The sequence below is a fragment of the Limulus polyphemus genome, unplaced genomic scaffold, assembly GCF_000517525.1.
Source record: "Limulus polyphemus unplaced genomic scaffold, Limulus_polyphemus-2.1.2 Scaffold5488, whole genome shotgun sequence".
In the NCBI taxonomy this organism is placed as follows: domain Eukaryota; kingdom Metazoa; phylum Arthropoda; class Merostomata; order Xiphosura; family Limulidae; genus Limulus; species Limulus polyphemus.
In genome coordinates, this window is record NW_013671098.1 from 1 (window position 1) to 23,808 (window position 23,808).

Genomic DNA, 23,808 nt, shown 5'->3' on the forward strand with positions numbered 1-23,808 from the left:
TCGTCTTCAAGTCAAACATGTACTACATGATTCGACAGAACATTGGTCGGTCGTCTTCAAGTCAAACATGTACTACATGATTCGACAGGACATTGGTCGGTCGTCTTCAAGTCAAACATGTACTACATGATTCGACAGGACATTGGTCGGTCGTCTTCAAGTCAAACATGTACTACATGATTCGACAGGACATTGAGTCGGTCGTCTTCAAGTCAAACATATACTACATGATTCGACAGAACATTGGTCTGTCGTTTTCAAGTCAAACATGTAATGTGTTCTCCAAAATAAAACCATTAGATTATGCTTATAAGTCGTTGTTTGTCAATTGACTACTTTATTAACAAAACGTGCTTCCATACACAAGTACTTTACATGTTGTCAGTATAGGTAGGCAACCGACAGGTGTTGACAGAAGTTCATCCACTGTTAAACCCTAAGGTACGTATACTTTTACTCTAGAAGGTAGGTTAGGTGTGACTGAAGATGTTCAAAACATTGTTATCGCCCCAGCTTGCTACTTCGTCACTCCAAGGTTTTAACCACAACCTTTCCGGTTAAAGAGAAACAGGTTTGGGTAGTGTTCATACAAGTCAGTCAACTGAACTGACGGATAAACAACGTTAAAGCAGTCCTATTCTGATTAATAACGATAAGTGACGTCTTAGTGAACTGTACTTTATCGGATCTCACTGATGGAATTGTTGAGTTATTTAACAAGTGGTTTGGTTTGGTTTGAATTTCGCGCAAAGCTACACGAGGGCTATCTGCGCTAGCCGTCCATAAGTTAGCAGTGTAATACTAGAGGGAAGGCAGCTAGTCATCACCACCCACCGCCAACTCTTGGGCTACTTATTTTACCAACGAATAATGTGATTGACCGTCACATTATAACGCTCCCACGGCTGAAAGGGCGAGCATGTTTGGTGTGACAGGGATTCGAACCACCTGGCCACGCCGGGCCTAATTTAACAAGTGATTGTTCTAATTAAACTACAACCATTGGGGTGTCATCCCTCGACGGTTCAGTGCACTGGAGATCTAATAATACTCGATATATGACATTGTTATTTTGTACTCAAGTGAGATGCTTGTTTCTAACACTTCCTGTTCCAAAACTAAACGCGAGTTCCTTTAACCTAATAATATCACTCTCAATTTCTAAATCAACCAAAAAAACTTTAATCACATCTCTTATTTACACCAAACAATCTGAGGTAGCCGTCGTTTGTCCGGGTTATGAACTTATAAAAATGTTAATATTTAATATTTTCGATTTTGGTGTAAGGACGTGGCGTTATCTATGAATATATTTAAGGTTAACTTACGTCAAAGATAAATAAATGGTCAATAACAGCAATAATGTGGTGTAAAAAGGGTTGTGAACCCTCCATTAACATGCCCCTTATTCCAAACTGTCACCTCACAAAGTTTGGTTGAGATTAGTCCAACGACCTAGGAGTAGTTAGATAAGGGACAAACAGACAGACAGATTTTTGTGCTTTATTTATATATAAAAAGAATCATTTTATTCATGTCTTTTATCATAAAAATTGTTTGTACAAAGCTGAACGATGATCAACTGTGACAAAGATTTTACTGGTAGACATGAAAAGGCGCACAGGGGGAATCGAGCCCCGGATTTTAGCGTTGTAAGTCCGTAAACTTACCGTGGCCCATAGAAGGACATAGCTGCCCTTCCAGTACAGAAGTCTAGACGAAGCTTTTTGATCGTAGTTTGTTAAGCTTGGTGTGTTGTGCCTGAAACACCAACACTATCAATATTCTTCTTCTTTTCCTTTAGATCTTGTAATTACTGAAATTTCGAAACGATCCGATTAAGGCTAATGTGTGAGTCGATGAATTACGAAAAACACTTGAAAATTTCAATCCCTACAATTTCTGACCTTACCCTCAAATTAGACTACGGACTTACAACGCTAAAATTCGGAATTCGATTCACCGCTGTGGATACAGCAGATGGCCCAATGGGACTTTGCTCTACAAACAACAAACAAACTGCAGTACTGGGGGTAATTTTTGGATTTTTGTATGAGTCTAATAGGTTATTAGTCATGTACTAACAAACGATTTAATGTCAAAGAAACTAATGAAAATGCGTTTAAAAATACATTAAGGCCCACGTGGGTACTTATTTCTAGGGTTCAAAGAGCTAGCTTTCAATAGAACTATCGTTAAATTAACGCACACGAACACGTATCGATACTGGCAACTGTTTTTGTTACCATTATTTGCATCTTCGTTCACAACATTAGAAAAATAATTAGCAATTTCCTTCCGGTCTATGACTGTAGTGACCCGGATGTTAACAACAACACTGGCGCCTCTGCTTAATTTGGTCCGGTTGTTCCGCAAGCTAACTTTCACACACAGTGGAGTATAGGTATCTAAACACTTGGCGTCTCTATGCCTCCTCACGTGAGATGTCTGAAGCAGGTAGAAGGGTCAGCGTTATCCCCAGCGTAACTCCAGTCACGTGTGACGATCAACCACGTAGACGATAAGTTTTTATTCGACATAACGTCGTCGTCTTAAAACAAACTATCGGATAGCTGTTTGATAAATACGGAGTATTTAACAACAGAAGTTATTAAACCTACTCCAATTCACTGCTATGTAACAAGTTATTAAACCTACTCCAATTCACTGCTATGTAACAATATGTTTAATAAATATGGGCTGTTTAACAATACATGTTATTAAACCTACTATGATTGAACTTTCATTCTGTCGTAGTAATCTAGCACCGTAGTTTTGTTTAAAAAATCAAAAACAAATTATCCCCTGAAAAAACGTCGCTAATTTCACTTAAAGTATTAGCGACACTGTAATAGTGCCTACGCTATCCCCAGCGCCGCTTGAGGTTCGAGAACTCCGCGTCCGTCCAGCGATCACACTTAAGCTCATCGTTCTGACGGACACGTGTTATTCTACATTCATAATAAAGGTTTACTAATGCTGCTTAGTGAACACTTGATTTCCATCGTTTAGTAAACTTAAGACGTTAATACAGACATTGCATGACTCTTCCCATTTTAAGAATTATAACAACAAAACTGTCAGAGCGTATATATATCTACATAGTTAACGAAGAATATTTTATTGTTACTCTACACGTACGACAGAAACCAGAAAAAATGAGAAGTATAAAATATATTCCAATATTACTTTCCCAAAAAACAAATCAACTTGACCACAGTTCCACTCCAAGGTACGTTTTTTAACAAACAGAATTTTCCTTTAAAGGAGACGAGCACAGTTCATATCGATGTTTTATTTTCTCTAAATCATTAGAAAATGACAAGTTATATTGACGTTTTAATATATTTAAACCAGTACGAAACTACCACAAGTTTTGTCGGTGTTTCATCAGAAAATGGCCACATAATGGATAATAACATATTATACTACGTATGCTGCTCAGAAAGTAAAATGTCATCTTCTTTCAAATTATAAGAAGTTCCTGAATAAAAGCGGGTCGATATATATATTTATCACCTAACGACAAGGTAGTTTACCTGTACAACGTTGAAAGGGAGTAAATCAATCGTGCGGCGTCTCCCTGGCTAACACCGGCTATACACGCGTCATTCTCCACGACAGCAGAAATTTATCATAATATCCACCAACAAATTAATTTCTTATATCATACAAACAACCAAGCTCCCGCACACGTAACATTTGCACGACAAAGTATGTTTATGTGTGGAAATCATTCGATACTCAATTCAAAAACGTCTTACTAACCCTTGACAAAAATACAAAACCCTATAACCCGTGCGTTTTCCCTGATAATAAAAGGTCCATCTTTCGAAAGCGCTCGGTTTATGGGGGGTTTGTATTTTTGTCTTCAATTGATCTTTTGAACCTACGTGTTTTCCTAACATCATGAAATCGTAACCCTGAGAAGCTCCCATCGACTTTCTAACTACATTTTTCTCAACTATTTATGCACCAAAGTTCATTTGATTTCATGACCAATAACATATTCTTTTTATATTAATAACACAAATAAAAAAATTACAAAAAATACCATCAATTATTAATCCCACAAATTCTTGCTGACGTACGAAACCTAAGATATCTGATGGCGAAAAGTATAAAACACAAGTCGGTTTAATAATAATTCTAGCTACACGATGTCTTATTTGAAGGCATCTTAGAACAAAATCTCACGCGTTCTGTTATCAAGTTTTGTATAAGATAAGCTTCCCATCCTTATAAAGAAATGTTCAACTTCCACACAAATTTTTAATAGGCTTATAACACCAAAAGACCGGGTTTCGATACAGCTGACCCATTATGTAGCTTTGCACTTAAAAAACAAACAAAACCAATTTTAACATTAGTAACAACACAGTAAGAGTATCATTAACTTAACCTGTTAGTATTGTTTTATTTTGTTATTTGTAACCCCCCACCACAACCCTCCAAAAAATACAAGTTCAACAGCATAAACTAGGTGGAATGGGTGAACTCATGCTGGATGGAAATACTACAATAGTACGAATTCATAAAAAAATCGTTTTAAAGGGCAAATAACTGCGCATGCGTAATATTAAATTACATTCATTTCATTTACAAATCGACTGATGAACAATTCTAATTAACTAATACTTGTCTAAAATCGAAAAGCTATCTGGTGTGTTGTTATATAAACACAACCCAACACAACACTTACACAACCTGTATTGATACCAAGTGTAAAACAACCCAATACAACAGTTACACAACCTGTATTGATACCAAAAGTAAAAGAACCAATACAACAGTTACACAACCTGTATTGATACCAAGTGTAAAACAACCCAATACAACAGTTACACAACCTGTATTGATATTAATACAGGTTGTGTAACTGTTGTATTGGTTGTTTTACACTTGATATTAAGTGTAAAACAACCAATACAACAGTTACACAACCTGTATTAATATCAAGTGTAAAACAACCAATACAACAGTTACACAACCTGTATTAATATCAAGTGTAAAACAACCAATACAAGTTACACAGCCTGTATTAATATCAAGTGTAAAACAACCAATACAACAGTTACACAACCTGTATTAATACAAAGAGTAAAGAAAACCTCTTACTTGAAAATATCAATACAAATATCATTACACTTAAAACACATGTGAATTTATCACTTTCATTTTTTAATTTTCTTAAAATCGCTCTCATACTCATATCAATAACTTACTATAAATCCAGCTTGCCGTAAGTGTTCAATCAAAGCAAGCCTACTGCTTATAACGTTAATAGGAAACTATCCTGCATTTCAATCTGTTAGGTAATATGTAATAAAAATGTAAATTTCTGTAAAAATTGTGGTTTAAGGCATTTTTCACTGACTGACATCAACTGAATATATCTTTCTCCAAAGAAATATCTAGTTCCTCCATGGCCCAATGTATAACACTTAATATTTTTACTGGATATTTAAAAACAAATATTTTCATAATTTCCATTTATGATAGTACTACTGATACTGTGACTAGCTGCTTATCTTTAGAACTAGAGATAAATGTAAAAAACCACGTTTTCCGTTCACTGCTCTTAATCGAGTTAGTAATAGTCAAAGTAAATTACGACGGTTGTGTAGTACTGTCAATTATTGAAAAATAAAGTTTCTTTGTTACCAAATTTTCTTTCCTAGTTCTACTTATACATAAGCACAACTATTATTATTATTATTTTAATTTCTATAACTAAATACTAACCCGGTTTACACAGCCTACTCCAATGAAAAGGATTACAACACGTATATAAAGATCCGTTGACAGTATGGCACCAATGAAGCCTTTTCAGCTCAAATGGTCGCCAAACGTCAGGCCACCTCCATAACTGGCAGAAAATCACGTGCAATGGTACTGTCCCCCGTCCAAGACGCAGGTCCCCGCAAGGGACCAGCACGCATCCCGAGATTTCTGCCCCACGACTCTCGACAGCCTTCAAAAGCGTCTCGAGCTGGGGCTCTTTTAGTCTTTTTAACACCGAAAGGACAGACTTCATTTCCAGGTCTTGGTGGTTTTCCATCGTACATGAGGCTTCATCGTCTGAAACTGGGTGTATTATACGTTGTTTCCACAACCGTTTCACTAAAGAGTTCCGCTTAGACCGAAACATGAACGCGCAGCATAATTTCTGCGGGTCTTCTGCTTCCTTGTCCGTAGCGGCATCCAAACCCGTGTTCTCTGCAATAGTGCTTACCTCATGCGCTGCAAGAACACTATATCCCCGGGGGCTGGGATTAATAATATCAACTTCAAAATTTCACAGTAGTGCAAGCCGAGCAGAACACACGTTCCACAACACTAGTACAGGTCAAGATGACTAAGCCTAGTGAACTACATCCACACTCTCGCATCAGGCTTTTTAGAGTGGTGCTATACACATAAGTACAAATCAAAACAACAAAATTAAAACATGGAATACACGTCGGTATTCCAACGTCTCACGTTGGTTCTCTACAAAACTCACTCACTACCTTGATTGTAACAACAAGTGCCGCACATAGTAGATCTTCCCGACAGGAGGGAGGTTCTGACAGAAATAAAAATTGAGTTTTTTTTCATAAAATTGTTAAAATATGACGTTTATATCTTCCCGCGTAGGTTACAGTAACTAACTTCTTTTAAAAATAAAAACACTAGTACAGTATAACTAAGTATTTCCGTGAATAATGTTAATATAAATAATTCCAAAGCAGATCTACCCCTCAACGAATAGCCTCGACCAGAGTGTGAGTGATAGGGTAGTTCTAACACTTCATAGCTGCTATTGGTTGAATATGTTCACGTGCGTGTCTAGACATTTTGACGCGGTAGTGTCTGATGCGATTGTTGCGCAAATAAGTGATCAAGTTACTTTCTGAGACTACGTTCCTCCCTATAAAAATGCTGAGGAGAATTGCTTTTCGGCCTTTTGGCTTTAAGAATATGTATATCTATCCTGTAGCATGAATGAAAGTCGCGAACCTTATACAGGTTGATGTGGTGAAGTTCTTACGATTCCGTAAACTACCTTGGGCGTCGCATGGCGTTGTTTTAGGTGCGACCTTTCGGCATTTCGTTCAATGTCAGGAGTTAGAACAGCAAGAGCCTTTTCTATCGAACTGCAGAAGTTGATGTTCATGATAATTCACGGATTCAAAAATATATCATCATTAATCAGTTTGAGTTTCACAAATAAGCGAATATCATTAGGTATTAATACACCACAAAAACTTTTCACTAGTAAAGCTTGATAATTTTTATTTTATTTTATTTAAATACTTAACATATAATTTAACCACCTAACAAATGAAAACAATTAATTTAATATGTTTTATGCCATTGCACTTGGTCCAACTGTGGTACTTTAAGTTCAGATTTTGAAAAAAAAAATGCTTTTTGTTTGCTTCATCTTGTTGGATCTCAAGAGATACAGGTGTTTTGGAGTTAAATTAACCTTCGCCTAGCCTTATGAGCACGAGAGATAAACGGTTAAAGCCTTATAGTGCTTATACAGAACTCTCCATAATTTTGCATTACTGACTACACGGAAGGCACCCATCCAATAACAACAGCTGCCAAAAGACTGTTGTTTGACAGCACAAAAAAACAATGACAAAAAAATGTAGACCAACTAAATACCCCAAACGTTTTAATGTAGTCTACGAACCATGATTGTGTTAAGGAAGCTTTGGAAATGAAAAATTGGCTTACTACATGCAAATACTGGAGTAACGAAAAAGTTGTTTACGATCTGTAAATACTTGAGTAATGAAAATCTGGCTTACTACCGTAAATACTGGAGAAAAGAAAAATTGGCCTACTACCTGTAAATAATGGAGTAATGAAATAGTTGGCTTACTACCTGTGAATACTTGAATAATGAAAACATTGACTTACTACCTGTAAATATTCGAGTAATGAAAAATTGGCTTACTACCAGTAAATACTTGAATAATGAAAAAGTTGGCTTTGTACCTGTAAATACTTGAGTAATGAACAATTAGCTTACTACCTGTAAATACTGGAGCAATGAAAAATTGACTTACTACCTGTAAATACTTGAGTAATGAAAATGTTGTTTACGATCTGTAAATACTTGAGCAATGAAAAATTGACTTACTACCTGTAAATATTGTAGTAATGAAAAATTTGGTTTACTACTTGTAAATACTTGAGTAATGAAAAATTGGCTTACTACCTGTAAATATTGGAGTAATGAAAAAGTTGGCTTACTACCTGTAAATATTGGAGTAATGAAAAATTGGCTTACTACCTGTAAATATTGGAGTAATGAAAAAGTTGGCTTACTACCTGTAAATATTGGAGTAATTAAAAATTGGCCTACTACCTGTAAATATTGGAGTAATGAAAAAGTTGGCTTACTACCTGTAAATACTGGAGTAATGAAAAAGTTGGCTTACTGTCTGTAAATAATGGGGGATGAAAAAGTTGGCTTACTGTCTGTAAATAATGGGGGATGAAATAGTTGGCTTACTGTCTGGAAATACTGGAGTAATGAAAAAGTTGGCTTACTGTCTGGAAATAATGGGGAATGAAATAGTTGGCTAACTACCTGTAAACACTGTAGTAATGAAATAGTTGTCTTGCTACTTGTAAGTACTGGAATAATGAAAAAAAAATTTACGATTTGTAAATGGTTTGGTATGAATTTCGCTTAAAGCTACATGAGGGCTATCTGTAATAGCCGTTCCTAATTTAGTAGTGTAAGACTAGAGTGAAGGCAGCTGGTCATCACTCACACCCAACTCTTCGGCTACTCTTTTACCAACGAATAGTGGGATTGGCCGTAACATAATAACGCCCTCACGACTAAAAGGGGCGAGCATGTTTGGTTGACGGGGATTTGAACCAGCAGACTGTGAGTCGAGCACCTGGCCGACTTGTAAGTACTGGAGTAATGAACAATTGGCTACTACCTGTAAATACTGGAATAATTAAAAGTAGTTTTTATCTGTAAATATTTGAGTAATGAAAAGATGTGTTACTATCTATAAGTACTTAAATAATGAAAAAGTATCGTACTAGTTGTGGTAGTCTGAGTAATAGAAAGTGACTTATTAATTGTATTATGTAGTTCTCTGATGTGGAAGTATAGTCTCATCCAAACTTGACTCGAACTTTATAGCTTGTGTTCATGGCCCTAATTATGGCATCTTTTTTATTCAGATCCACAAGAGTTCTTACGACCATTAATCCACCAGGAATGTTTGTTTTTATTATGGCCCCGTCACTAGATGTAACCTTGTTTCTGATAAGAGTTCTACTCTCCTTGTTGTTACTGGAAGTTCAACCTGTGGTGTAGTAACTGGTATATAGTCCACATGGATTCCCTGATCATATACTGTGAAGCTTGCATCCATGTCCCGCATGAAATCAGTTCCCAATATGCACTCTTACACGATGCCATAACGTGATGTCAGTTATCTACAAATCATTAAGTGTAGAGAAGCTTGCATCCATGTCCCGCATGAAATCAGTTCCCAATATGCACTCTTACACGATAAATTGAAAGATAGACAAATGATGTCAGTAAAATGCAACTGTTATAAATGAGGGAATCCATTACAGCCAAAATTGTGAGAATCAACAGTGGTTAGTACACCAAGGGAACCAGACCCCACGGATCAGCCCGACCACGAGAAAACGTTAACCAGACATCGGGAAACAAGAATTAGATGGACTTATTGAGCAAACTTCATCTGTCCCAAATGAGTTCATTATTTAAAGAAACCAGTCCACGTGTTTACCGATGGAAAGGTTTCCAGTATGTTGGTCGACACTGGCTCCACAGCTGCTATAGTTCGACCTGATTTTGTAATGAAAGATGGGAAGATGCGTCCAACAATGATGAAAGAAGATGGATTGATGGAAACAGTAAGTGGACATAAAGTTCCAGCAAAAGGAAAGTTGGAAGTGACATTTCTGTAGCAAGCTTAATGATTTGTAGATAACTGACATCACGTTATGACATAGTTACATGATGGAGAGAATGAACCACGGAACAAAAGGTGTTTCAAGTGGGTTGTCTAACTAATCCTTTTAGTTGTTTATCCGTGACTTTAATGGACTCAAGTCCCATCACCATCTGCAGGGCTACCCTTTGGTTCAGCCTAATTCAAGTATCCTGTTCACTTGAAACACCTTTTGTTCCGTGGTTCATTCTCTCCATCCTGTAACTAGTTGTCTAACTAATTGTTTTAGTTGTTTATCCGTGACTTTAATGGACTCAAGTCCCATCCCCATCTGCAGGCCTCCCCCTTGGTTCAGCCTAATTCAAGTCTTCTGTCATATCTATAAATTGGTCACGTGTTAACGAATCTATCATTTCATGCAGAATAACAAGGTATAGTTTGGAGTTTCCTGCCTGTTTCTTTATTGAGGCATTCTTGTGATCGAAGCGAAGAATAATAAGCTACAAGTTGTGTAAATTTTATTTAGGTATATGTATACATTTTTCGATTCATGTTATAATCAATTGTTTATATTACATGACTAGCTTTATACATAGCCGGACTGTTCAGATTATGTGACTAAGTCTCTGTGTATGAATACCATCCTTTACCTAGAATACAGATTTTTACCATTTAATATTTACAATTTCAAAATTTGATTGTATTGTTACGACAGCGGAAGTCACGTGACTCTGGTAACACGTGATGATATTCTAGAAGGATCGGGGAACCTCGCGAATGTCCCAGCGTTTGCTAGACGCCCTCTATTTTAGTATATAAGACGGCAGATAAATTGATAACGGATATATAATCGAGTGAAGCCGTAAGTAAAGTGTGTAAATCATTGTGAATTATAGCGTGTGTTTAAGTTATAGAGACTGTGGAAATTCTGTGTATTGCAAAGTGGTATTGAGGAAGAATAAACTAGTTTTAGAAAGGACTTGTATCGCTGAAGTTCCTCGGGAAGAATTTTTTTACGGGAAATTGACAAACGACCAGAGACGTAACAGTATTACTCCAGTCAGTTTTTCTAAGCGATACTTATTATAAAATTTGATCTAAAAAAAGATATCCTTTTATATATCACTAGATCTTGTAGCCTAAATATACAACCTTAACACCAAAACCAGTTACCTGAAAACGATAATCAGCAACTGAAATGCCAGAACCAAAACCTGCAACCTAAACACATAGGCAGCACACGAATCTTTTATCTTGGTAGGTTGTTCTGTATAACATTTTTGATTTGGTGAGATTAATGCTTAGTAACATTTGCTCTTTGTTTGTCCACGACAGATGTTCAAAGGTGGGGGTTGCCCCACGGGTGGTCAGAGATAAAATATCTTTCTTCACATAAATTAGTCGAAACGTTGTACATTTATAAATAAGTTTTCTATATTACCCACTCAAACTTGTATTTTCTTCACCCATGTGGGAAAGCTAAGCCTTCCTAAACCTCTTATACGCGTCTTCCCTAAACCTAAACATCTTTAATTTTCACCTTGGGTTCAGTAGAACTTTAAAGATTGATTAAAACTTCAAGTCAAGTCAGCGCCTTCAGTAATTATACCTGAAGACAATAGTGATTACTTTGGTAATACTAGACTATGAACGACCTTGAAAATGGACCTAGAGAAGTGTATACGTTCAGTTATAACGAAAATAAAATCTAATGTTACTTGAAAAAACAAGAAACACAACAACTATGTTTCTTATATGTGCAACTTCAGTGTTTTCCTTCACGTTATTAAGTGACAAGTTTTATTAATATTCCATGTTGTCCTACACGTTATCAAGTGACAAGTTTTATTAATATTCCATGTTGTCCTACACATTATCAAGTGACGAGTTTTGAGAATATTCCATGTTTACTTACACGTTATCAGGTGAAGAATTTTACGAATATTCCATGTTTACTTACACGTTATCGAGTGACGAGTTTTATAAATATTTCATGTTTTCCTACACGTTATCAGGTGACGAGTTTTATTAACATTTTATGTTCTCCTACACGTTATCAAGCGACGAGTTTTTAGAATAATCCATGTTTTCTTACACGTTATCAGGTGAAGAGTTTTACTAATATTCCATGTTTTCCTACATGCTAGCAAGTGACGAGTTTTAAGAATATTCCGTTTACTACACGTTATCAAGTGACGAGTTTTATGAATATTCCACGTTTTCCTACACGTTATCAAGCGACGCGTTTTAAGAATATTCAATGTTGTCCTACACGTTATCAGGTGAAGAGTTTTACTAATATTCCATGTTGTTCTAAACGTTAACAAGTGATAAGGGATTTCGTGTAGAAACACAGAAGCTATACGATTTATTCAACCTTAAAAAGTAAAACTGATGTGAAAAGTTTAGACATTTTTACCTTACTTATTTTTTTGCTGTTGCAGCTGATCGTTTGCACAATGTATTTTCCCTTCTCGTGTTTACAAATCACCTAATGCTTTACTTAATATAATCTCTACAATTTATGAAGTTTCAAAAGAAAATCAGTGTCTATTGTACGTTTAAAATTAGAAACTCTTTTCAGACCTTTTCAACTTCCCCTGGTGTTATATTTCAACGTTTAACCCTTGTCGTAGTGTCTAAAGTTTGTTAACCCCATGAATAAACAGAGACATATAAAACAATACAAGTGGAAATTGGAACACGTTGATAGTTGAGGTAAATTCAAATTTAACATTATAGTCACAACACGTTTCAAAATTGAATAACAAGAAATAATAATGTTGCCAAATTTGTTCCAGAACAAACTTATTGCATGTTTAATACCAGTTCATTACACAGTTTTCCAAAAGAAACTTCAAAACTACAGAATTCCCAAAATAGTACAAGTTGTGACGCCATCTATTGTAAACTTGCAAAATCAGACTTAGTAGTAACTGTAAAAACTTTAAACTGAAGATGAAAGAAAATCACTTTAAAAAGTAGGCACAAGACTGAAAGCAATATCATATAAAACTTGTACATAATACTACCATAACCATCATAAGATTGTACAGACCATTAAGATAACCATCATACAAAACTTGTACATAATACTACCATAACCATCATACAAAACTTGTACATAATACTACTATAACCATCATACAAAACTTGTACATAATACTACTATAACCATCATACAAAACTTGTACATAATACTACCATAACCATCATAAGATTGTACAGACCATTAAGATAACCATCATACAAAACTTGTACATAATACTACCATAACCATCATACAAAACTTGTACATAATACTACTATAACCATCATACAAAACTTGTACATAATACTACCATAACCATCATACAAAACTTGTACATAATACTACCATAACCATCATACAAAACTTGTACATAATACTACCATAACCATCATAAGCTTGTACAGACCATTAAGATAACCATCATATAAAACTTGTACATAATACTACCATAACCATCATAAGCTTGTATAGACCATTAAGATAACCATCATAAGCTTGTATAGACCATTAAGATAACCATCATATAAAACTTGTACATAATACTGCCATAACCAACATAAGCTTGTACAGACCATTAAGATAACCCTCATACAAAACTTGTACATAATATTACCATAACCATAATAAAAAACCTACATAGACCACTATGATAACCAATAAAAAACCTACATAGACCACTATGATAACCATAAAAAAACCTACATAGACCGCTGTGATAACCATCAACGAGACCTACATAGACCACTATGATAACCATCATAACAACCTACATAGACTACTATGATAACCACCATAAAAACCTACATAGACCACTATGATAACCATAATAAAAACCTACATAGACCACTATGATAACCATCAAAGAACCTACATAGACCACTATGATAACCATCATAACAACCTACATAGACCACTATGATAACCACCATAAAAACCTACATAGACCACTATGATAACCATAATAAAAAACTTACATAGATCACTGTGATAACCATAATAAAAAACCTACATAGACCACTATGATAACCATCATAAAAAACCTACATAGACCACTGTGATAACTATCATAAAAAACCTACATAGACCACTGTGATAACCATCATAAAAAACCTACATAAACTACTATAATTGTCACATAAAATGTTGGAATTAAGGTTCTTTTGTGTATATAAAACCCTGTCAGTGTCGAGGCTGTGTTATTGTTTATAAAAACATTGGTTCTACAATGCATGTTTCAGTTTTCTTACAATGTTATAAGGAACAAAACACCATGATGTTATAGAATCATGAATATAAAATGGACCATGAGTTGTTATAAAGAAAAGCATGAATGAGACACTAGGTTTTATAAAACAATATCAATGGGTGTAAACTGTTATAGGAACACAAATATCAAGGGAACATAAGCTTTTATATAAAAACACCAGTAAAACATGAAGTTTTATACTAAACACAGTAGGACACAAGGTACTGTAAGACAATCAAACATCACAGGTACTGATAGTTTTATTTATTTTTGAATAATCATTTTTTACATCATGGGCTGCTCTTACTTATAAGATGACACGTGACAGTTTACCAAGAATAGGTGATATCTCTAATCATCGTTTTCCCTTCTTGCCTTTTCCTTTCTTCCCACCACCCTGTACACTGTGAGACTGGTCTCCACCACTTTGCTTCTGGGTTCGAGATTTCAGTTTGGGAATCATCTCGCACAAATAAACTAATACAGATTTACCTTAGGTAAGAAAAATTAACACAGAGTTAACTCAAACTGAACTAATATGGGTTTATCTTAGGTAAGAAACATTAACAAAGACCGAATTACTACAGATTTACCTTGGGTAAGAAAAATTAACACAGAGTTAACTCAAACTGAACTAATATGGGTTTATCTTAGGTAAGAAACATTAACAAAGACCGAATTACTACAGATTTACCTTGGGTAAGAAAAATTAACACAGAGTTAACTCAAACTGAACTAATATGGGTTTATCTTAGGTAAGAAACATTAACAAAGACTGAATTACTACAGATTTACCTTGGGTAAGAAAAATTAACACAGAGTTAACTCAAACTGAACTAATAAGGGTTTATCTTAGGTAAGAAACATTAACAAAGACCGAATTACTACAGATTTACCTTGGGTAAGAAACATTAACAAAGACTGAATTACTACAGACTTACCTTATGTAAGAAAGATTAACACAGAGTTAACTCAAACTGAACTAATACAGGTTTATCTTAGGTAAGAAACATTAACAAAGAGTGAATTACTACATATTTACCTTGGGGAAGAAAATTAACACAGAGTTAATTCAAACTGAACTAATACAGGTTTATCTTAGGTAAGAAACATTAACAAAGAGCGAATTACTACAGACTTACCTTATGTAAGAAACATTAACAAAGAGCGAATCACTACAGACTTACCTTACGTAAGAAAGATTAACATAGATCATGCTGTTTTTATTCCAGATATTGCTTAACTATATTTGATAAATGCTTGACATCACTGCTCAAGAAGTGTTGCTCTTGAGAAAATGACATTATGTATAAGAATTTAAATATACCTGTCAGCTAGCAGGATACCGTCCATTTTTTGTATGTCACAAAACAGAATTTAAATATACCTGTCAGCTAGCAGGATACCGTCCATTTTGTGTATATCACAAAACAGAATTTAAATATACCTGTCAGCTAGCAGGATACCGTCCATTTTGTGTATATCACAAAACAGAATTTAAATATACCTGTCAACAAGCAGTATGCCATCCATTTTGTGTATATCACAAAACAAAATTTAAATGTACCCGTTAGCTAGCAGGATGCCGTCTATTTTGTGTATATCACAAAACAGAATTTAAATATACCTGTCAACAAGCAGTATGCCATCCATTTTGTGTATATCACAAAACAAATTTAAATGTACCCGTTAGCTAGCAGGATGCCGTCTATTTTGTGTATATCACAAAACAAAATTTGAATGTACCTGTTAGCTAGCAGGATGCTGTCTATTTTGTGTATATCACAAAACAAAATTTGAATGTACCTGTTAGCTAGCAGGATGCCGTCCATTTTGTGTATATCACAAAACAGAATTTGAATGTACCTGTTAGCTAGCAGGATACCGTCCATTTTGTGTATATCACAAAACAGAATTTGAATGTACCTGTTAGCTAGCAGGATACCGTCCATTTTGTGTATATCACCAAGATTTCAAATGCAGCCTACACTTGCACTGATTCCCAAGCAGACTTTGCTGTAGATATTCTATATTAACCATAATATCATTCTTTTACATGTTCTATATTAACCATAATATCATTCTTTTAGATGTTCTATATTAACCATAATATCATTCTTTTACATGTTCTATATTAACCATAATATCATTCTTTTAGATGTTCTATATTAACCATAATATCATTCTTTTAGATGTTCTATATTAACCATAATATCATTCTTTTAGATGTTCTATATTAACCATAATATCATTCTTTTAGATATTCTATATTAACCATAATATCATTCTTTTAGATGTTCTATATTAACCATAATATCATTCTTTTAGATATTCTATATTAACCACATTCTTTTCTTTGCCATAAAACAGTTATTGTTATTAATCAATCTAGTTACGAAGAACAACTTTACTCATCACATTGTTTGAAGTCTGATTCACTTCATTCAGCCTCTCCTAAATAGGAGTTTGTAAATACTGGACCTTCAATGAGACAAATTTGAGCTAATGTATAACTTACTATTCTAGAGCTAACATTCACACCTGTACTTACAACAAACTTACTGTTCTAGAGCTAACATTCACACCTGTACTTACAGCAAACTTACTGTTCTAGTGGTAACTTTCATAGCTGTACTTACAGCAAACTTACTGTTCTAGTGGTAACTTTCATACCTGTACTCACAGCAAACTTACTGTTCTAGTGGTAACATTCATACCTATACTTACAGCAAACTTACTGTTCTAGTGGTAACTTTCATACCTGTACTCACAGCAAACTTACTGTTCTAGTGGTAACTTTCATACCTGTACTTACAGCAAACTTACTGTTCTAGTGGTAACATTCACACCTGTACTCACAGCAAACTTACTGTTCTAGTGGTAACTTTCACACCTGTACTCACAGCAAATTTACTGTTCTAGTGGTAACTTTCACACCTGTATTTACAGCAAACTTACTGTTCTAGTGGTAACTTTCACACCTATACTTACAGCAAACTTACTGTTCTAGTGGTAACTTTCACACCTATACTTACAGCAAACTTACTGTTCTAGTGGTAACATTCACACCTGTACTCACAACAAACTTACTGTTCTTGTGGTAACTTTCACACCTGTACTCACAGCAAACTTACTGTTCTAGTGGTAACTTTCACACCTATACTTACAGCAAACTTATTGTTCTAGTGGTAACTTTCACACCTGTACTTACAACAAACTTACTGTTCTAGTGGTAACGTTCACACCTGTACTCACACCAAACTTACTGTTCTAGTGGTAACATTCACACGTGTACTTACAGCAAACTTACTGTTCTAGTGGTAACATTCACACCTGTACTTACAGCAAACTTACTGTTCTAGTAGTAACATTCACATCTGTACTTACAGCAAACTTACTGTTCTAGTGGTAACTTTCACACCTATACTTACAGCAAACTTACTGTTCTTGTGGTAACTTTCACACCTGTACTTACTGTATTGCATCACGTAAAGAGCATACTCTCAGTGACTTTAGAATAATTTTGAAAGAGTTGGGGTTTTCTACATTAATCACTTGAATTATCATAAGTATTTCACATAACCCATTCAGAGCTTCTGTACAACCTCTTATAAACCATGACATTTTTCCCAAACCCGTCACCTACAACAGCCAAATCTTTGATTTCTTCTTGATTATATTGAAGTATTTCTGTACTGGAGTTTTGAGTTATTATTTCACAGTACAGCTGGGAATAGTATGACTGCCTGTACTTTTATAAACATAATGCTGATGTGGCACTGTTTTGCTGGTTGTACTCTAGTGCAGTTCAATTTGATATTATAGAATGAGAGCAATCACATTAGATTTACATTTTATACACATATGTATACGTTACTAAGTTGAATGTCTAAGCCATCTATGTCATTTCACAGCCTTGGTATGTCTTCACAAAGTGAAGCGGTCAAACGTTCCTTTAACAACAACAGTAATTGAATACAAAACAAAAGGATTAAGAAAAATTTTAAGATGTTTATCATGTTGTTAGAAACTATTTGTTTATCATCATGTTCAAGACTCTGAGTCTCCTGGTTCTCTAGTATTATTCTTAGGTTACTAGAACAAACTTACGAGTGGGAAACTTTAAGTTCACTGGACTTCCATCATCTTTCTTCAACTGGAATCTTATTCGTCCCTTGTAGATCAATTCATCTTTATTAGTTTCTCTTGGGTATAGCTTGTTCTATTAAAAAACAAATATAAATATCTCTTGAAGTTTTTCTTTTTCTATAAATTTCAAACTTAGATTTTAGTATTTGCTTCCACTTTGAATTTGGCAAATTGAATTCCAATTCAATGAATTTCTATGTTAATTAAAATAGGATGTAAAAGTTGTGAATCTGGCAGTTTCCAGGATGCTGAGATAGAAACCTCATATTAATTTATTTTACTTATCAAGATGATAATGAAATACATTAACATTTCTGCAACAGCCATCTGTCAAACAACTTGTATGTTTGTTCAAGTTTAAAGAAGATCAAGGAAAAGAAAGAAAACTTCTTTGGTGCCATCATCTAAAAGACAACACAGTGATCCTGTGTCATAACAGGGACCAAAGGTGTGAAGCAGAACATCCCTTTAAGTCATGGAATATTTATCCACAAATTGCTAAGAAATAAACAATCAAAAACAAAACATGAAATTTGTGCACCCAGAAAACTGAGACAAATAGAAAACTTCTGTTATCAATCACTGATTAGCAACTTCAAAGTGTTGGAACAAAGGTCATTGACCCCAGAAGTCAAAACTTTCCAAATGAAAATAGTCAAATAATGAATGAGCATACAGTACAAATAAAGACATTGGGTAACCCAAGCCTGGGTTCATACAGAACAAACAAAGACATTGGGTAACCCAAATCTAGGTTTATACAGTACAAATAAAGATGTTGGATAACCCAAATCTAGGTTCATACAGTACAAATAAAGACACTGGGTAACCCAAACCTAGGTTCATACAGTACAATTAAAAACAGAGTAACCCAAAACTAGTTACACTTTTAACATTTCCATAAAATGAGACCATGATAAAAATATAATCCAAAATGATAAAGTTCTTTTTTGACTAGATTGGAGAAGTTATTTCCAATGAGATAAAAACAGTCTATGAAAAAAAAGGGATTTTAATCTTAAAATAAGACTTTGGAAAGACTCATTCTTAATAGAATAAGAAATAACATAGATTACAGAAGAGGAGATGGCATAAAACTCTTCCATGTTATAATATAACAAAACCTAGAACTAGTTCAGAGAGAGTAGACATGTCACCAACTTTGTGTATTCATAAGAGGAAAATGTCTGGAGAGTAATCTTAACCACTATTACTAATCTAACCATACCTCTACATGTATAGATGAAGGAATCAGCTTACCTCTACATGTATAGATGAAGGAATCAGCTTACCTCTATATGTAAAAATGAAGGAATCAGCTTACCTCTACATGTAAAAATGAAGGAATCAGCTTACCTCTACATGTAAAAATGAAGGAATCAGCTTACCTCTACATGTAAAAATGAAGGAATCAGCTTACCTCTATATGTAAAAATGAAGGAATCAGCTTACCTCTACATGTAAAAATGAAGGAATCAGCTTACCTCTACACCAACTTTAAATCCTGCAGAATCCAGAACATCTCTGATTTCCTGGTAAGTTGGGTTCTCCACACACTTCAAGTCAAAACAATTTTGCACTTGTTACACATCCTCTGCCACAACATAATTAATCAACAAGGAAGACAAAATATCAAAACAAAAATAACTTATATAATTTCAATACACCAAATGTTTAATTGCTTTCAATAAAGCAGTGCAAGTGTGAAACTCTGGAAGGTAAATTCACATTGTTCTAAGTATGATGAACAGTGATGACAATCTGTCAGCATACAGCACAAGAATGGACTTCTCCGTGAAAATATTTCTTCCACAGTTTACCTTTTATTATATATCACACAATATACAGGTTATTGTGGAAAAAAGAAAGATATATTTAAACTTTCTTAAATGTTTTACTTTTCAACTATAGTTTGTAGCAAGACACTATTCTCAGTGTAAAGCAAGGGTAACATTGGTTTGTGTAAATTTGATGACGAGGAACCCACTCTGAGATTAATAATGCTTGGAGACGACATGAATGGTACCTGAATGGTACATGGTACCTGATGATGACAAAACCTTGTTGAAACATTGTATGTTTGCTGTTTTGTTAAACTTGTATTAAAGTTTTTCTTCATTACCCATTCAAGCCATCTCCAAGCATGATTGGTTTGTGTAGTTGGATCTTGGTGCAAAGAAAGGGAATTATTGGTTGTGTGTAGTTGGTTCTTGGTGTAAATCAAGTATAACATTGTTGTGTGTAGATGTTCCTTGGTGTTGAGTAAGAATAACAGTGTTGTATGTTGTTGGTTCTTTGTGTTGAGAAAGGATAACACTGTTGTGTGTAGATGATTCTTTGTGTTGAGGAAGGATAATACTGGTTGTGTGTAGTTGGTTCTTCGTGTTGAGAAAGTGTAACCTTCTTTGTGTGGGTTTTTTCCCTATGAATGACAGGAGTAATTGATAAGGTAGTGTGAATAACTTTGTTTGTTAAGAATAACAAATAAATCTATTAGTGAATATTGACTAACATCAGTAAATTTGGTGATGTATGTTAATACCACTGAAATGTAATTTTACAATATTTAAAACCTTGCAGAAGGGCTACAAAAATACCCAGTAATTCTTATATTTAAAGAGATGGAAAATTTTCCTAAAATCATCCTCATAATTTTCTTATTTTAAGCTGTAATAATGCTAAGTAATATTTGGTTCAACAGGTTTAGTTTGTCTGACCATGCTATAATAAACACAAGCAAGAAAGAAGCCATAAACAAATCCTCAAATGTTTTGTTATAAATATTACATAAATATGCTGAAATGAAGAGCTATGAAATAAAATTACAAAAACTTCAAATTAGTATCAACTTTAATTTAAAATAATTTACCAAACACATATTTGTTTTTGTAATAGCATTATTTTTACCTTGGTTTTTGGCAGTCTACGTCCTTCAAATACAGTTTTCTTACTATTTATGTAGGCAGGATAGACACAAACCCACCTAAATTAAAAGAAAACAAGAACAATCACATCAATCTTTTCTTGCTATGGCTATTTCCAAAAAATACACTTTCATCCTTCTATAAATGTAAACATTAGGAAAATGATAACAGCAAAGCTCTTTACTACACTGCAGGTTGTGGAAACTCAACTAAAATTGATTTATTTGCACCAGGTCTACAACAGCCTGAATATACTCTAGTAAACAAGCATGCCATACAATTCTGTACAAGCCTGATTGGTAAAATTTTACAATAGTAAATCTAAATAAATTCAACAGAATAAAACTTGTAAAAGGTATAGGTACATGTCCAACTTTTACAGGTAAAAACGTAAATTCTAGTTGGTAGAAAAAAATAATGAGACACAGAAGTAGAAAAAGTAGAAGATTAGAGTTATACTTACAAGTTAGAATGAATAATTTTCTAAACAGGTTTACTTTCAACGTTACTGAAAATTACTATGGATATTAAAGATTGCAGTAATGACCTCAGAGCTATTCACTTATTAATTTTTGTTTTAGTATTTGTAAAATTGGAAGGTTGAAAACTAAACGGCAGATTCAACGACCTTATTACTAGTCCTACTACTCGAGGTAATACATGGTATTACTGTTAGTAGAACCACAGTAAAACAGTATTGCTATTAGTCACTATTAGTATTACTAAGTCAAGTGCTAGTTCAGACAGTAGTTACATTAAATTAACAAAAATAAAAGTATTAACATAATAAATATAAACTGCACTAATTAGTAATTTCATTTGTCTTTAACGACTTATTGTAAGAGTCAGCTTTTATATTAAAATAACAGAGAAATAGACAATTACCTCTCTTTATCAGAATGTTTCTTGTCAGGACTCCACGACGACACAGCCATGTTAAACAATGTGTATCTTCTAACGCGACACCTGGTATTTAAATTTGTTTTTATTTACTTGTGCAAATCCTTGAAACAAAAAGTGATTAAATAAAAAAATATTATAATGACAACAACATAAAACACATATTATAAACATTTCAAAATTACACAGATTCCTTATACATAGAGTAATTATGAAGAATTTAACAAATATGTTTTGTGGTGTTGTCATAGTAGTCCTATGTTTTTTTTGGGTTTTTTTTTTTGCTTATGATATTTTTCTGGATAAAAATATACAGTGTCAGTTGAAAACTAAAAAGAAAGGATAAATTCGTTTTGCGAGAAAAAAACACTTCAGTATCTATCCCCCCCATTTGTTCCATTTAGGCCTAAACACAAATACTTCAATGCAGGATATTCAACAGTACAGATTAAAGAGTTAATAGACCACACTCGGTATATTTTAATTAAAAGTATACTTGGTATAATCTTAATGAGTAAGCACAATTACTGTCACTATTTAAGCTGGTAGAAGTACAACATCAAATATATCTGCAGTATCTCCGGTTCTTCTCTTTGACTTTTCTTGGAGGAAAACCAAATCAAGTTGTGAAACACGTTATCAGTCTAATTCGATAGCTAAAATTGGACAATTTAACTGAAATCAAAATGTTCAGTATTTAAAAAAAGTTATCAAAATATACGTTGTATTTAATGTATAAAATCATAGAAGCTATGAGAGTAAGCCACCTGGGGTGATTAAATAGTCGAAAACTATTTTCTGTGCTTCCATTCTTCTGCTCCTGATTTTAATTATTATTTTAAGGATTACGTAAGTAAAAAGAATAATCATATAAAGTTTATAAAGAAACATCTTAAGAGTGTACAATAAATAAGCAAATTAATATTAGTTCTTTCTGTTTAGCGCCTGTTCCTTTATTTATTTTATATATTTCTTAATGGCTTTACCAATAAAAATACTGTTACGTCTCCGTTCGTTAGTTAATTTTCAGTAACTTCGTTCCGACGAAACTTTAGCGACACAAGTCCTTTCTTAAATAAAACAGTCGCTCTGTAACAAACGCTATAATTATCAACGAACTTCTCACGTGCTTAACAATATTCTCTCTGACTGCAGTTCAATTACTCATTACCTCTGTTGTCCCGTCACGTTGTGACTGTCTTATATATATTGTTGCGTCAGCGAGTCACATGACTACTGTGGCGCCCTCTAGTTTCTAGAACTATCTTGTTCTTTCATGAATGCTCTAGTATTTACTAGATAGGGTAGTCTGGTATATATATAAGAGGGGGAAAACGTGACGCGGAAAGGTAATGTAATGTGTGTGTAGATAGTGAGTAATTGAACTGCAGTCACAGGGTATTGTTGAAGTTAACGTTCGTTCGTTCGTGATACTGTTTGTTTTAGCGCGAATATTGAGATTAAGTGTATCGCAGAGTTACATTCGGAAAGAATAAACCAGTTTTATTAAGTAAATACTTGTGTCGCTAAAGCTTCGTCGGAACGAAGTTACGGAGAGTTAATTAACAAACGGAGACGTAACAAATTGGTGTCAGAGAGTGAGAC

General features: G+C 34.1%; 1 protein-coding gene across 1 annotated transcript; it reads right to left on the bottom strand.

Moving 5' to 3' along the window:
• Window positions 1-14,472: 14,472 nt before the first annotated feature.
• Window positions 14,473-22,259, bottom strand: LOC106472646 (signal recognition particle 19 kDa protein-like). Its single transcript, XM_013933301.2, has 5 exons — window positions 22,189-22,259; window positions 21,287-21,362; window positions 19,864-19,935; window positions 18,341-18,452; window positions 14,473-14,722 (listed from the first exon to the last, which is right to left on the bottom strand). The coding sequence occupies exons 1-5, from the start codon at window positions 22,236-22,238 to the stop codon at window positions 14,586-14,588; spliced, it is 447 nt and encodes a 148-aa protein (XP_013788755.1). The 5' UTR covers window positions 22,239-22,259; the 3' UTR covers window positions 14,473-14,585.
• Between the last annotated feature and the right edge of the window lie 1,549 nt (window positions 22,260-23,808).